Source organism: Electrona antarctica (genome assembly GCF_951216825.1).
Source record: "Electrona antarctica genome assembly, chromosome: 11".
Lineage (NCBI taxonomy): Eukaryota > Metazoa > Chordata > Actinopteri > Myctophiformes > Myctophidae > Electrona > Electrona antarctica.
Window position 1 is genome coordinate 19,617,810 of NC_136792.1, and position 17,717 is coordinate 19,635,526.

The following is a 17,717-nucleotide window of genomic DNA, read 5'->3' on the forward strand; positions in this document are numbered from 1 at the left end:
ATAGATGTCTACAACCTAGTTTATAATTTTGGCCCCTGTGAAACAAGTGTTCTGTTTCTCTGTTGTCTTGCTGGTATTTTCCTTACAGTCTCCAAAGTACTTTCATTATATTATTCAAATTATGTTTACAGTGTTCTGCAGATTGAGTCAGAACACTGGGGGGGGGGGGGGGGGGGGGTCAGGGGTAGAGTGGCCGGATGGGAACAAGGTTCCCAGTTCGATCCCAGGCTCCCCCAGAGTTAGTGTCGAAGTGTCCTTGAGCAAGACACTGAATCCCTAATTGCTCCAGATGTGCATGTTGGTGCCACTGCCTTGCATGGTTTCCTCCACCATCGGTGTATGCATGTGTGTGTGAATGGGTGAATGTAATGCACAATCATGGTAAAGCGCCTTGGATAAAGGCGCTATATAAATGCACCATTTTATTTCTGTCAGTGTATTTTCATAGTATGCCCCCTTTTCCTAGTAGGATATTATGTTGTGACTTCAGTCCAAACTCTATTGCCCACTGATGACTATTTTTGTGTGATTTTTCTATAACACAAATATGACTTTGCACTGTGATATTGTAGTATAGTATAGTCTAGTACAATACAGTATGAGTAGTACAGTACAGTATGAGGAATACAGTACAGTACGAGTAGTACAGTACAGCACAGTACAGTGTGAGTAGTACAGTACCCGTGCAGTACCAGTACAGTACAGATTACAGTTTTTTGCGTGGTGCTAGCCAACTCCAAGGAACAGCAATGGGTCCCTCCCTATGTATGTTTCCATGTCCGCTTGATTACAGTGGCCTATAGGTGTCACTGTTGAGTCGCCTAACTGCGACTCCCCCCCCCCGCCCCCCTTTTCTTTAAACGCTGCCATTTTGAGGTATTGATTTTAAACCCTGGGAATCCTTGTGTGAAGATTTTCAATAGCAATATAATTGGATAGAGGCTCTCTAGGCTCCAATTACAAATATGCTAATATATGATAGGAATGTGGCGCTTGAGGCATTTTGTACATCCTTTTCCTAAAATAAAATAAATTTGATACAATGAAAGGTTGTTTTTTTCCCCCCCTCTCCTTGCAATGGCCCTATTTAGGACAAGCATGACTGAACTAGCCCTAAGGCTGTATGTATTTCACCTCTCTCTATAGAGCCATATAGCTATATTTGTATCATTGACTAAAATAACATGTTTTCTTCTGCCCTATTTTCTTTCTACAGTTCACATCAACATAGGCAATGTCAACACAGGACAAGGCTCACAGGTAAGAATGTGTGATATTTGGTGGAATTGTGGAATACAGTAAATGTGGAGGATTCTTTTTATGAAAAAGGAATAAATATGAAAGGAATAAATATGATCTCCCAAATAAAGATTATAAATTAGAAATAGATTAATTTGTATTAAAGCAATTAGAAAATTAACAAACTTACTGGGAGCAGGTCACATTCCAGTGTGTGGGCGTTTCTTCTTTTTACCTGCTATTTTCCTATATTTCTAGTGAATGTGTAAGCTCATTTTTATGCTAGCTCACACTGCAGCCTTTGTAACTTTGTAGATTGGCTGTTTTAGAGGTCCAGCTTTGAGGGTCTGTGTAAACAAACATTGAAGACAAAAGTGTGTAAACACAAACATTGAAGACAAAAGTGAAGACAAAAGTGATTGGCCAGAATGAGATGATGTATGATAAGAGCGGCCCTCACTTTACATGGGTGTGATTTTTGAAACATATAATGTTATAATCAATTCAATTTGATTAAAGTGTCAAATCAAACAAGTTGTCTCAAGACACTTTACAAACCAACAAAGATCCACCCAGAGCAAGCAATATTGCGACAATGGTAACGAAAAACTCCCCTTTAGGAAGAAACGGCAGGCAGAACCCGACTCTAGGGTGGGCGGCCATCTGCCTCGATCGGGGGGGGGGGGGGGGGGGGGGGGGGGGGAATAGGAAGAAAGAATAGAAGAGACATAGAACAGGGAAAGAGATACAGGCAAATGTTTGTTGCCTTTGATATGATAGGATAGAAAGTTTTTGACTTTCTATCCTATCATATCCTATCCCCTAACCCCAGAGGGTCTTTGGGGCACCACAAATGAACAGTTGACCAGCTCTCTCCATCCCCCTCTGTCCTCTGCAGCTCATTGCCTCGCTGCGTTTCAAATGAGTCCATTCACTGATGTTTTCCTGTCCTTGTGTGTGTGTTGGCTCACCCATTTCATTATGTTAATGAAATGCCGCCTGGTTTTTTGATTGATTGATTGAAATATTTATTAACAGTTTGCAGAATTACAGTACATTTCAAGCACAAACTCAATACAAAGACTGTTAACTGTGTGGACGACCCAATTAAGCATTACACTTGTTTACAAGAGGGTCCACCATGTTCAATTCATCAAAACATTTAGAGACGTACAGATAGACACTACTATAGTCAAAGAACAGAACAGGAATTCATGAGGTAAAAAGGGAAAAGAGACATATACAGTGAGGGGAAAATTGCAGCCGACCGTAGGTGCCCTTTGAGAGCGGTTTTGAAGGAGTCAGGAGTCAAGGGATTCACATGTCTTAATGACTGTTGGTAGGGCGTTCCACGTTTTGGTGTCATAGGAGCGAAAATAATTTAGTCCCTTGTTTGTGCCTAATCTGGGTTGTACATGGTTTGTTGCACTCCCTCTGGTGTTGTGGGTGTGGACTTCGTTAACATTAAGGAAGTATTTAGACAGGTACATGGGTATCTTGGTGGTGTATCGAATCTTGTGGACCAGACCCATTGCAAGATGCTGTACTCTGTCGTCGACCCTAAGCCATTCCAGCCTGTCAAAGTGGGCAGGGGTGAGGGGGGTGAGGCAAAGTAGGAGCCTGACCAGTTTGTTTTGGGAGGTCTGGAGCCTTGTTTTAAGGGCCTTTGAGGTGCTGTGGTACCAAGAGGTGCATGCATAGTCAAAGAAACCTTGTACGTACGAGGGCTTGGGTTTGGGTTTGGTTTGGGTGGCATTCCTTCCCAACCTGCAAATATGACGTGAGAGCAAAATGGCCACTGTGTGAATATAGTCAATGCCATTCAAAGGTTGTGGAAGAGTTGTGTCTGACTTGAGAGACTAATGACATGCCCAGAATAGGGATGCCACTTTGTCTTCCAGTTTCCCTGGTTTTAGATTGGCAGAGGGACCTGAGGGAGGGAACTTTCAAAGGATATGCATCCTTTGAGAGTCAGGCAGGTTGTTAAAGGTAGGCTAGTACGTAGTTCATGGTTCAAGATTAGAGACTATTGAAAATTGGCAAGAAAATGTGAGACATTCCCTTAAGCAGAATGGACTAAGACTTGGACTCTTGGGGCGGACTCACACATGGGATGATAAGACAACGAAGGAACGATGACGGATCCATTTCCTGTGTTGCCTTGCAGAGCACTGGTTTCCGGTGTGTGTAGTTTGTTTGACTTGTGTTAACGACTGTTTGCTCACTGCTAGAAAACTACTGCACAAGCCAAAATGACTGCAAAGGAAGTTGAACCAACGCTTCATGTGCTGCTGTGCCTACAACAGCATGCTGCAATGGGATGGGATGCTCTGCCCCGTTTCCCCCATAGAAAGTAGTTGGATGAAATCCTACCTTGAGGTAATAATAATAATAATACCTTGAGGTAGTGGTTGACATCAGCCATGTCCTCATCCCTCCCAGTGAACTGTGGGGTGCCCCAAGGAAGCATTCTTGGCCGGTTACTGTTTCTGCTTAACGACATGGATGCTGCCTGTAACTGCAAATTGTTCTCGGGCGAGAACTTGATGCAAGTTGAGGAGGCTCTCAGTTCCGAACTTAAATCCGTACTTGGCTTATCGATAATAAACTCTCACTACACCTTTGTAAAACATAATCTATTCTTTTCGGATCCAAACATTCCCTCAGCAACGTCGATGTAAATGATTTCAAGGTGAAAGTTGATTACATGGTAATCTCCAGCCCATATTTGGGCTGTATTCTTGACAACAAGCTGACAGGTGAAAGCATGGCAACAAAGGTGATCAAAAAAGTAAATCAAAGAACAAGATTCCTTGGCAGAAGCTCCAAACCTCCCAAAACAAACTAATTCGACTACTTCCCGGCCTGGGGCCCATGACCCATCTTTTTGCAACCTATTTTGATAGTATAGGTTGGCTCCGGGTAGAAGACAGAGTGAAGCAATTGAAATTGGGATTGACATTTAAAATTGTAAATGCAGCTTTACCCTCTATGCCCTCAGTACCCGCATACCTGACTAACTACTAGGGGGCAAGAACAACGATCTGGTACCACTCACTTTTAAAACAAACATAGATTCTCCTTCTACAGTACTGCCACCCAAGCGTGGAATGCCCTGACCCCATTCCTCAAAAAATGCAAATCACTGGCGTCCTTTAAAACAGACCTTTCAGCAGGCCAAAGGGAGAGGAAATGACCGCTCCTCCCATAGTCAAGTGATTACCACCCACCTCTTTATGAACCCCTTCCTTTTGTCCCCAACCTGTACATGCTTTTATTATTTTTTGAATGATTTGAAATTTTCTGTTATTTTTCAATTGAATACCCAGGACCTGAATGGAAACAAGGACTTTCTTTCAGTGATATCATTTCAGATTAAGTGTTTGACTGTACTCTGTACTATTTACATTTATGACTAATAAAGTATTCAATCAATCAATCAATCAATCAATCAAAGGAAGTGGATGGGGATGCTGCACGCGGTCACACTGCGTCTGGCCACTGCGAGGCTAGGGCCCAGGCCACACGTATATGGGTCTTTTGCAAAACGCACATTTCTCTGTGCGTTTGGGCCTTTCAGCCACACGCAAACGGCGTTTTCGGCCACTCAAACGGAGGTTTTTTTAAACGGATAAATAAGTGAAGATTTTCGAAAATATCCGGATCAGTGGAGCGGTGTAGTCATGCGAAACGGAGTTTTTCTGAAACGATGATGTCACCGCCACCGCCCACATGCAGCTTGTCAAGCAGAGGTCCTCACAAGTATAGGTAAAAAAAACACTGCCAGCCCAGTCCTCAGCGCAATGGCCCGTTGCGCAAAGAGGTTGAGATTTTACTCGTGCTATATTCAGATAATCTTCAACCGATTGTTATAATTCGAAGTGGTATATATATTCCGTGAAGTTTATATTTTCATTGGGTGTACAAGTCATGTTTTTAATATGCCTTCATCAAATGATATAGAGAGATGGTAGGGTAGTGCCCAAGCCCGTATAGCCATGCAGCCTATATGAGCTGTGGTGCGCTTGCTAGGTCTACACTCTCAATTAGGGATTTTCCCAGAGGTTAATTTCACTGATGTGTACAACCTTTATTCAAATAGTTTCATTTGTATTGAGTGCGAAGCCAATAGGTTCATTGCGGACCGCTACAGATAAACTGTGGATATTAACCTACCAATAAGGACCCAGGCCAAATGCCATTGCGCAGTAGCCTACACCAACAAGTCTATGCGTGGTGTGTGCATAGCCGCATGTGAAACTATATCGTGCTGTATTTTGCATCATGGTCATGCGAGGAGAGAGAGAGAGAGAGGGTGCAGAGAGAGAGAGAGAGAGGTGTGAATGGGATCGCATCGTGCGTGCGCATTATGGCACATCTCTCTCATGTTTAGGGCGCACCATTGACTGCATGTCACTGTGCCTACATGCTGACAATGTGCGTGTGAACTTGTATTAGCCTAAAATATAGCCACTCTACAAGCTCACAACTGGTTGTGGACACTTCTATAGGTCTGACTCTGCTATTAATTTCTGTGCAGGACTTGCCAGGTCGCCAGAGCAATGGTAAAGTGTCTATCATTTTTAAATTATATGGAGAGAAAAGTCGAGAGTCGGGATCTGGAGATTTACGCACAGACATAGTGTGACATGCTGACAGACAATGAAAGAAACATATACTTCCACTCACAATTTAGGTGGCTTTTAAAATGCGGTACTTATTCCTTCATTAAAAATATGATTGGCACCTCATAAGTGTAAATATAAAATCAAATATAATATAGCCTACAATTGAAACCTGCTACTGCAGTGATTTTATCCAGTGTTCAATGCGTTTCTGCGTTTGGGTGTGGACATAGATATCTCTGTCGTATGGCCAGGGATTTTTTCTAAAACGGAGGACGAAAATATCCGTTTTGCAAAAGATCCAGAGTGGTGTGGCCTGGGCCTAAGTTTGTATGCTTCTCATCCATTTTCTAGTTGCCTTAATTAAGGTCTTTATTACCTGAACAACCCAAGTGAAGCTCTGTCTTTTTTAAATAGATGGATCAACGTTTCAATGGGTTCCAGATCAAAAGGTTTTTTTGCTCTGCAATATAAATCCCTGGTGCTCAAGTAGCGGATGGTCCTTTAGCTGGTAGCTGGTATTCCATCAATAATTAACGTTTGTGGTTGCTCTACTTATTGGTGTGAGAGAACTTTGACAGTAAAGCTCTTGACAGAGGTGCTTAGTGTTACTGTAATGAGAAATTACTTTCCCCTGTCAGCTGTTTCTGTCATCTCAATGGGGGGTTCATACCTTCTATTGACACTTTTTCATCTTCCACATATCAGAGAAAAATGCTGTTAGGCACGCACGCACGCACGCACGCACACTCTTCCAGTATTGAATCTAAAAGAGAGGCGAAACACCTGCACTCACTCTCACTTTGCACTGAAAAGGTTCAGAGGTTTCTAATGATGTAGATGTGTTGTAGATGGATTTCTAAAGCAAAATCACTTTCTGATGTCCTTCAGAAATGTCTTTACTAGAAGGCATGTCTTTCCACATGTCAATGGACACAGTCTTAAGAGGTTCTTTTTTCACACGACTACATAGTTCAGACAACATAGTTAATTATTTTTATGCCCCGGAATGTTTCAAAATAAAGGCCCAGCAGATGAAGCAGATTTTACTCTGAAAAGCCCTGCATTCCATTTCCCCCCAAAACCGGGAGCCGGGAGGTATAATGGAATACCGGAGAACTCGCCAGTTTACCAAGTCGCCGCGGCAAAGATTCTTCATCAATGTCTTCATCGTTATGCTAACATTCTGTCTTCATCAGTGTAGTATGTCAAACTCACAGATGTTATAGTTATCCAGCACCTGGCCTACTTAGGGTTTGGATGTGCATATGAATATTCCATAAGCATTACTACATAGATCAGACATTTGAAACTTTTAATGAGGGAAACTGTCCTTACATGAAAAACTTGGAGCAGTTCAATGGCAAACGTTTTGCATTTATCTACCTTTCACAAACTGAACAAATAAGACATTTTCCTTGCAGATTCTTTCAACGCTACCATAGCTGTTTAATAATTTGGGGCATATGATTTTAATATTTCTCAATGGTGGCCGTACATATTTTCATACTACATTTTACAAAATAACCTGCGACTGAGCTGAATAATAAGAAAACCGTAAGATATGGAGAGTTGGAGACGTACTGCTGACTTAAGCCAGAGACATACTATTAGCCCAATTTCAGAGCCGACTTGGCCCTCCTGACTCCTGAGTGTTTTGTATTTTTTTTTAGATCAGGGCCGGCCGGGGCTGAGTGCATTGACGCAGCAGATTTCGGGGCAGTTAGCCCTATCATGCATGGTCAGCATAATCTGAAAGTGTGACAGCTAGGGTTAAGGACTGCCTCTTACCTGCACCAATTAGGTCCTGCAAAATTTGTGTAAAGTCCTATTGTGTGATTTGGAATTAACTGCAGTAAGCTAAGCAGAGGTAGGGTGAAAGTTTGCCATGAGGCAGAGAGAGGCGAGGCGGGTATGCCTGGAGACTGACAGACTAGCCTGTGTTTGTTTGTGAAGCAGTAGCCTGTTTGTGTCTGACCTTTTTTAAAAAGTGTCAGTGGTACATTGGTTCAGCATATACGATTAATGTATCCTATTCCTGCTATGTGTTTTTTCTGGGGAAGAACTGGGCCATTAGTGGCGCAGGAGGTAGAGCCGTCTGGGAGCATGACGGTTCGATCCCTAGCTCCTCTTGGCTGTGTGTCTATATGCGTGCACAGTAACACAATGTGTTCTGCTTTTGTGGCTTGGGTGAATGTGAAGGAGGCTTTTTTTATTGAGGATTCCACTTTTACAAATTATAACCTAAGCCTATTCTTGATTTTACATCTCCTACCTTACCTAACCAACACAACATTAAATTGCAGCAGAAACTGTTTCAAACTAATTCTAACATGGAACATAAACCTAACCTAACTCACACAACAAGAGTGAATGTTATAATAGTGAATAACAGAACATGACGAGATTATGGGCAACCAGACAAGCGCTGCAGGGTGCCACGGGTGTTGACGGCTCTTAAGTAGATGCATCTTGCCTCTGATTGGTCAATCGGCCCTGGAAGCAATAAACCAATCCACAACAGCACTCTGCACAGAGTCTGCAGCATATGAAAATAGGCAGCCAGAGAACAATAAAACAGATTAACAGACCCATACAATAATAAAACAGAAAGCGCATTTGAGTGGTCTACTAAGACTAGACAAAGCAGAAGGCTATAAATGCAGTTCATTTACCATTTAACTGTCACACTGGTGCTGAAAGCCTTCGATGGAAGGACACCAGTTTAGGACAATGAAATAACCGCTAGGGAAGAACTTCCCCAGGCTGATACCTCAGTCTGACGACTCTGACCTCAGGCTGTAATAGCAGCTACAATGGGCCCTGTGAGAAATCATGCAGGAGCAGGCTATGGTCATGCAGGGCAATAGTGAGGAGATACTGTAAGTGCAAGTCTAATGCAATATGTTTTCTTAGTTATATGAATAGGAATTATTGTTATATGTCAAACCAGTAAAATGTTTCCCAAAATATTTCTTTAAATCTGGGTTAGGCCTATAACCGGGCCTCACAGTGCATGTTAAGTTATCAGCATTAGTTATTGTATGAATATGCTTGGCTCCAAATTACTTCAGGGAATGGTGGGTTAAATGGTAGAGGCTTGGAGTTCTCTATTCACCTTAATATGCAGTAGACAGGTATCGCCAGAAACAGGTCAGGTGTAAAGGAGCAACTTGGACACTCAGGCATGAAGGAAGCATGAGTTCAAGTCCGTTGCTCTCCCCATATATGGGGACTAGGTTGGCTGAGGGTGTGTAGAGCCCAGGATCGCATTAGTTAATTGACACAGGGGTGAAAAATGGGTTACAAAAATTGTGGGATAAAAAAAAATATTTACAAAAAAAAATAAGTGTTAGTTGGTTGCAGTAGAAAGAAGTGATATCCTTGGCGTGTTGTTTGCAATAATCAACATGTGAAATATCTGTGTCCGCCAGTATGTTTGCACAAAACGACAATTTAAGTTACTGTATGTCCTGTGACGGTGTGCACAAAAGTACAATACGATTTGGAGTTTGCGAACTTTGCGTGCGAGGCATTCAACTAAACTCATCCCACACAGCCATCATTTTTATATATTTTTTTAAGATATTTTTTTGCGGCTTACGCCTTTTTATTGGTTTTTGAAGGGACAGACAGTAGGCTGACAGGAAACGGGAGAGAGATGGGGGAAGACATGCAGTAAAGGCCGTGTCGGGCTCGGGAGTCGAACCCGCGGCACACTGCGACTGGATTACCAGTCGGGTGCCCAGACGGTTACGCCACCGCCTGGGCCACAGCCATCAGTTTTTACTGAACCTTACAGTGGAGTGGACTACTGAATCAAACTACCGGTAGTGATTACTTACTGAAACAAATCTCGGAATGCAGCGAAGCAGGCTGGAACCCAGGCTAATAATGAATGCCCTTACTGAAAGGAAAGGTACCGTGACATGATGATGTGGTCACTGATATCAATACTAGAGCATCAGGGGCTTCATGGAGTGAAAGATGTAGCATAGGGCAGCAAGCCATCTTTATAACTTACAAGTCAAAGGCAGGGGTCTAATTGTTGTCCCCACAGGTGTCCTCACTTGCATACCAATCATTATATAGACTCAGCATTGTTACTGATGAGTGTGCTGTACAGTACACACAATCAAAGAACTCACCATGGTGCAGGCCATGTTGCCATGTTCCACGAGGGAGCTGTCAAACGTATTAAGATGAGCTGTCTGTCTCCCTGTCTGTGTGTGTGTAGTGTGTATATCATTAGTGCAGTATCTCTTTCCTGCTCAGATCTAAATCATTCAATGAGGAGAGTAAGACTAAAGCTCAATATGGACAGAATAGAGGCTGCACCCGGTGTAATTTATTTTTTAACACCAGTGGGTTTGTACTAGACCTCACTGCAAATGGCTGACAGCTTGCTGTCAAATGGGATTAGGGAGAGCCCTGCATGGAAGCACTACGTTGGTACAGAGGTGTATGTAGGGCAAAAGGAGACGGGAACAATTCATCTCTCACTAATGGTGAAAATGATGCCCAACTTGTTCTGAGTACTGTAAAAATAATTTACAGAGAAAAGATTTATAGACTAACGCCTTGTCAAGCGTGTGCGTGTGCGTGTGCGTGTGCGCGTGTGTGTGCGCGTGCGCGTGCGTGTGCGTGTGTGTGTGTGTGTGTGTGTGTGTGTGTGTGTGTGTGTGTGTGCATGCATACGTGTGAATTCTATGCTAGCAATACAGATGGCCAAAGTGAGTATGAGAGCCCTGAAAATCTGTTTAATTGGCTACGGCTTCAAACCCATTCAGTACATCACATTAGCCACCAGCCACCTTGATTCATTCTGTTGGACAGCAAATTTTGACAGTGTGAAGGACTGCTGTGATCTCCTGAAGACTGCTGATCCGATCCTGTTCCTGCCTCTCTTCCTGTCACAGTTGCTGTCTTTATCTGTAGATAAATGGCTAAACTTAGTATCTACCGATCACCTCAGTATACTGTAGTTTGGTAGTAAATTAATGCATTCTGTTGTCACTAAATATTCTGTTAAATTAACCCTTTGCATTATAGTGTCCAAACAGCTGACATGGTATTTGCCTTTTGGTGCAATGATTGGTTTCATGATGAAAAGTGTGGTTTCAAACTTTCAAAGGAATTGATTATGAAAAGGAATTAACAAATGTATGCTCTCTCATGCTCTGTCCAATTACAGTGGGTTTAATAGTAATTAGTTGCTGCGAGAGTGAGGTCTAGCCAACACGAACTTGGGATTCCTGGATCGCTGCCCTCCACAAATTCCTATCCAACATCAGGTTCTTGAGCTCTGCAGTGTTGTTAGCCAAGCTGTCGCGCCGCAGCACGTCTATATAGGTGGTACGCTTCTTTCCCCTCCTGGCTTTGCCCTGGGTTGGCTCCCATAGGGTCAATTTACTTGCCTCAAGTTCTGGGTGCCTGACACAGTGCCCTGCCAGCCTCATCCTTCTCTCTCTGACTTTGTCCGTGATGCGTGGTAGGTCCCCATAGAGGTCCACATTTCTGATGCGGTCCGTCCATGTGACACCTAGTGCCATTCGTAGCATTCTTGTGTAGACTCCATCCAGGGCTTTTTCCTGTTGTACTGTGAGGGTCCATGTCTCTGAGTAGTACTCAGTGACCATGTTGACCCTGACAAAGGACTACTTCACCACTTTTCAACCTACCTTCATATAATTGGTCCTCACTAAAATGTCTGTCTCATGGGAGGGCTGTGGGCAGTTCAGAAACCCATCCTCCAGTAACATCATCGATGGGGAATCCAAGCTAATAGAAACTGCAGGCTTTCTATTCCTGAAAAGTTGAAATGCGATAATGGAAGCCATGTTTCTCCCGATAATACAAATCTAAAAAAATAATAATAATCTTGTTAAAAAAAGAAAAATCTTCCTAACGATGATGTCACTGGTGGACGGGTTTCTGAACTGCCCACAGCCCTCCTATGAGACACAGACGGAGATTTGTTAGTGAAGACCAATTATATGAAGATATGTTGAAAAGTGGTCCTTTAACTCCTTTGTAGCCAAGACCAAGATCCCGAGATTAATTTAATATTGCACAGGTAGCCAGTGACGAGATCCCGAGATGTGATCAATTAGCCTTAATCCAGAGTTTAAAAACATATTATTTACCTTATTTTAGCCTTGTCGCTAGCCAGCGCTAGCGTCCATGTAAGAAACAGCCGTCTTTAGTGACATCTCATAATGAGATGGAGTACCATGATCGGAACCTAATAAAACATTAAGCAGAAGGGAGAACTGCGCCTCTAGCCTATGGCAGGCCAGTCTGGTGCATCTCAGAGGCAGGACAGGTTACTGGAGAAAGGGAGGCACTGGAGCAACTCAGACAGTTTAAGCCCTTATTTTTATATCAGGGTGCAAGTAAAAACCTTTCGATGTTTCAGTTACATCTTCGTCAGGTACTGACGAAGATGTAACTGAAACATCGAAATGTTGTCGCTTTTTTACTTGCACCGATATTAAAATAAGGGCTTAAACTGTCTGAGTTGCTCCAGTGCCTCCCTTTCTCCTAATAGAAATTGGCAGAATTGATGTGGTTTTTTTTTCTTCATATTGGCTGACCTTATAGTTAGATACTGTAGTGTTACTAGTGTACTGTAGATTGATCAATTTGATGACCACCACCAATCCCTATGGCCTAAATATGTCCCAAACCGCCCCCTAAGGTCTTCTTCCACTGCGGGCCTGCTCGCTTTGCCTAAAAAAATGGCAATTAAAAAATACGGGGAAGCAGCGTTTTGCTTCTACGGGCCGACGGCGTGGAACAAACTCCCACTGTACCTTCGACAGGCAGCCTCTGTAGACATTTTTAAAGCGCAGCTCAAGACTCGCTTTTAATTGATCTTTTAATTTTGTTGTTATTCATGTCCTCACTGTATTGCATTACTGCTCTTTTTTTTTTTTTATTATGTTTATGCCTTGCTTTTCTTTCTTTTTTTTCTCCATTGCTCTGTAAAGCACTTTGAGCTGCATTTCATGTCATGAAAGGTGCTATACAAATAAAGTTTTATTATTATTATTATTATTATTAATGTCCTGTGATGCTGTTGGAAATACTCGTGTCCCAAACCTGACTCAGTTTGAATGTATGGCTTAGTTAACTTATCTCTAAAGCTCTCTGAAGCTTTGGTGTGGAATGGTTGTTAGTCTAGAGAAAGTCATAAATCAAAACATGTTTCAGTTTGTCATTATCTATTAATACTCTGCAGTTGTGTGGAGTTCTGGAAACTGTAGGAACTGGCATGCTTTCCCTCTTTCCAAAGACTGAGAGACTTCCTCTGTAAGATTGAGGTGAAAAGACAATGCTTCAAAGTTGTGATTGATTTACTCATCCCTCTATGGTCTGCTGCCTGCACTGACGGCGACAGCTGTGGAGGTGGAACTGTGCTCAGTGCTTTAATTGAGCCGAGTGCTCAGAGCTTAAATGCTGCGGGCACAAAACCCACACAATTAGGACCGGCTAATGAAATGGAGTATTAATCGTTCTTTTTTCCAAATAACCCAGTGGGGTTTAGTCCCACAAAAGACTAAATGAGTGACAAAATGGGCCTAGATTTTCTATTTTATGATGTCTCATCCAAATCCATTTCAAACCATTTGCACGCCAGCTTTTAATACCAAGAGGTGGATGTAGCGAATATGTAGGGTAGGCCATTCTGTGAGTGTGAACATGTCTGATACTTCTTTTGTTACTTTAATTGATACAGAATCATTCTGTCTGGCTTTTCAGAATCAAGACGATATGCATGCCATCTATGACAGTCAACTGGGTAAGTCTATTTTTGTGTTAATTTGTTAATGTAGAGTAAGGTTTGACATAAACACATTGCTTATGATTGATTGACATTAAGCTCAGCCCTTAGATATCATTTATTTTAATGCAAACATTAATTTATGTGGGTGTCATTTTTGCTATCTATTACAGTACCATGTTTAATATTCACATGCACTAGAGCAAATGAGTCTGCTTGTGGAGAGAAATAAAAGCTCTACATCATGGCATGACTATCCTTTGTTATGAACAAGTTTGTAAACATCAAACATGCCTACCAGCATGTTCATTCATCAAGCATCATTATGGTATATATTTAGACGTTTGACTATATGGCTCAAACAATTGTTGCAGAATTTCAATTCTGTTAAGCCCAATATATACTTATATGATTATGATATATAATCATATGATCGGCATACATTAAGCTTACTGAGAAGAGCCTTTAGCATTGTAAAAGTAGTGTTATCCTAAATTATGATAATAATAATTATTAGGGCCCGAGCACTGTGCACAGTTGTGCGAAGCCCTATTGAAAAGGCAAAGATTGCTCTTTGCACAAATTAAACGTTTTTTTTTTTTCAAGTGGCTATCATGGCTCAATAGCACCCCCTACAAAAGTTTGTTACTGTACTGTACTGTACTGTACTGTACTGTACTGTACTGTACTGTACTGTACTGTACTTTGTAGTGCTGTACTGTTCTTCGTAGTACTGTACTGTACTGTACTGTACTGTACTTCGTAGTACTGTTCTGTGCTGTTCTTCGTGGTACTGTGCTGTTCGTAGTACTGTACTGTACTTCGTAGTACTGTGCTGTACTGTACTTTGTTGTACTGTACTGTACTGTACTGTACTGTACTGTACTGTACTGTACTGTACTGTACTGTACTGTACTGTACTGTACTGTACTGTACTGCTTGAATTTGGGAAAAGTGCAAAATGGCATGTACAACTTCAGATCAATTGCTGAACCCACAGAGGAGAGAAATGGCTTTAGATAGGACAGTTTCTTGGTATATTGTACAGATGTCACCCTTCAGCAGCAGTTCTTTTGAATGAAAATAAAGCTAAACACCCACTATTTAGTTCATGTTGATATCGGACATTTTTAAAATGAGATACAAAAAAAAAGTGCTTTGAAAAAATCCCCAGGGCCCTTTCTCCAATAATTGGTATAAACCTCTCCCAAGGGCTCTGCAAAGCATTTCACACAATGAGCTCCATCTTGCGCCACCCCCTTATCCCTAAACTTATTTACCATTTTTGACTATTTTCAAAAACCTTTTAAAAATACTAGCCGATCTACATCGACACTTGAACGACATTTGAACTATTTAAAAAAGATTTTTCAAAATAGTAAAAAATGGCAAATTAGTTTAGGGATAAGGGGTCATATTGCTCAATATGTGTTAAATATATTGTGCTATATATTTAACACAACGCGTGTGTCAAATTTGAAGTCGGTGGAGCAAACGGTTCTCAAGTTACCTGCATTACAACCGCACAGACAGACAGACAGACAGAGATAGAGAGAGACATGGCGCATTTATAGTTGGATAGTTTCCCAGGAAATTAATTTGTGTTTTTTTAAGATAATTGCCTTCGTTGGAGCTACATACTGTGTAGGAGCAGAGCAGACACATCAGGGCTTATCACGTCCAATACTCTGATCAGGAATTACACTTAGGTTTGTGGATATAGAATTATCCCCATAGACTTTATCTGTACTGAGATCTAATTATTATTTGAAACACTCTTGATATGATATTATATTACTAACACAACTGAAAAATAAAACCAATAGATAATGATGGCATTAAATGTAAATCCGAGGTTATTCATAATTGTTTATGGAAATGAGATTAATACTAAAACCTTGGAATATAAAAAGAACACTACTGTAGTTAGGTTAGATGGTCTTCTTAGTTACATGCTGTAAAATATATAGGAAAAAACCCAAATCCTGGAAAGCTGGGCTGCTTGCCAATCCCTGCTTTTCAAAGATAAGCATTTAGATGAGGCCGCCTTAATTAGGATCAAGCTCGCTTCACCCAGGCGACAAAATCTGTAATGTAAATTGCCACTGAAGAGCATGATTGTAAAATGAGATATCGTCACCTTCTCTAACAAAATGAAAGGCATTACATTACACTGGCTTTATTCCTGGCATTAAATCAATAGAACTGTCACGGTGTGAATGTCATCAGACTCGGACAAGTTCTTGCTTTGCACTTAAAATGTTTTTTTATTTCCTATATGTTTAACAATACTAAAAATAGGGGAAAGGGAGGTGGAACAATAGGTTGGCATCAAGTTATGTTCAAACAAACCTGCCTAATTAGCACAGGTAGCGATGACACTGACTAGTGTGACAATATTGTCCTATTGTCTTAAAGTGCAGTTTTTTTTCCCGTCAACAAGAACACTTTGTTGTGTAGTTACCTTGACACGATGACATGAATTAGTCCAATTGGCGAGACTTTGTTGTACAGTAGATGCAGTGCTGAGTCATCAGGAACAGGAACAAGTTGCAGTCATAAGCTGATGTCATGTCGTTTACATATATTAGGAACAGTAAAGGCCCTAGTATGCTTCCTTGTGGACCGCCACAGCTTACTGGGAGGGGGGGGCAGTGTTCCGTTCACCTCCACCATCTGTTCTCTCCCCTCCAGTTAGGATTGCATCTTATGTGCTATTAAAACCATTTGCTTTTAGCTTGTTAACCAGTATGGAGTGGTTCACAGTGTCAAAAGCCTTTTGGAGGTCAAAAGCCTTTTTCCAGCATCCACCTTGTGTTTAATGTGGTCACTCAAATAGAGGAGGCATGTGTCAGTGGAGTGGGATGTTCTGAAGCCAGATTGGAATTCGTACATTATATTTTTTTGTGGCAAGATACTTTTCAACCTGTTCATAGACTATTTTTTCCATCACTTTCGAGATGGAGCTTAGAATAGAAATAGGGCGGTAGTTGCCGGGTTCTAATTTGCTCCCTTTTTTGTGCAGGGGGGCCAGTTTGAAATCTTGGGGGACCTGTCCCTGTTTGATGGAGAGGTTTATTATCATGTGGGTGATGATTGAGGCTATAGAGATGGCTGAGTCTCTGAGAAATTTGGAGGGAATATTGTCATGGCCAATGGCCTTGTGGGGTTGAAGGGCACTCAGTTTTTTAAGTACCTCCTCAATTGTTACCATTGCCAGTTTAAAATCATCTTTACAAACACCTAGGTTTTTGTAGAAGGCTTTGATGTCACTTGTGCTCTACACCAAAACGCCCAGATTGGGAGGTCAGTTTGTTAACCAGCGTTGTTGCAATGTTTGTAAAGAAGATGTTTAAGTAGTTGGCTACATCAAGCTTTATGTTTGTTTGTAAACTTGGTTTTTAGTTTCTGACCGCAGCCTAGTTGGTTGTTTAGTAGCTTCCAGAGTTCCCGAAGATTGTTTTTGCTTTCCTCGGCTTCATCATTGATAAAGTTACTTTTTTGCGGATTTGGTCATGGAAGTTACAATGTTTCTTAGCTTGTTTCGTTGGGTTTTTAGGATGCCCAGTTGGGTTTAGAGATCACTGTCGATGCGCTTGGCTAGCTTGGACTTGCATTTAAGAAGTTTAGAGCATTTTTTGTCTCTGGCTTTCATTGCAGTCATTATGTCCAAATTCATCCATGGTTCCGAGCGGGTTTTGTCCCTGATGGTTCTCAAAGGAGCCATGTTGTTTGGTACTGATGTAAATTTGGTTTTGAAGCCAAGCCATGCTTCTTCGACTAGTGAGCTCCTGAGCTCATCGGACCAATCCAGATTCTTCAGTTCAAGGTTAAAGGCCTCGCTAGAGTAAGTTTTGAGGTCCCTAGATATGACTGTTTTGTTTTTTGCGTGTACAGAAAATCATAAAATTATCACTAAGCCTGTATACAATAACACCTTTCTTTGAGATTTTGTCTGAGGTCAGAATGAGATCAATGACAGTTTGAGTAGAATCACACACTCTTGTAGGTTGGGTAATTAGCTGACTGACACTAGGAGTAGCCTTCCTTGCCTGAAGTCGTGTCAT

At 41.6% G+C, this 17,717-nt stretch overlaps 1 protein-coding gene across 1 annotated transcript in view; it reads left to right on the forward strand.

The window, feature by feature from the left end:
* b3glcta (beta 3-glucosyltransferase a) overlaps window positions 1–17,717 on the forward strand; it is a 63,888-nt gene that overhangs the window by 4,908 nt on the left and 41,263 nt on the right. The window contains exons 2-3 of the mRNA XM_079513567.1: window positions 1,217–1,260; window positions 13,629–13,668. Of these exons, the coding sequence (XP_079369693.1) occupies window positions 1,217–1,260; window positions 13,629–13,668 (84 nt within the window). The remainder of the gene's footprint in view (window positions 1–1,216; window positions 1,261–13,628; window positions 13,669–17,717) is intronic.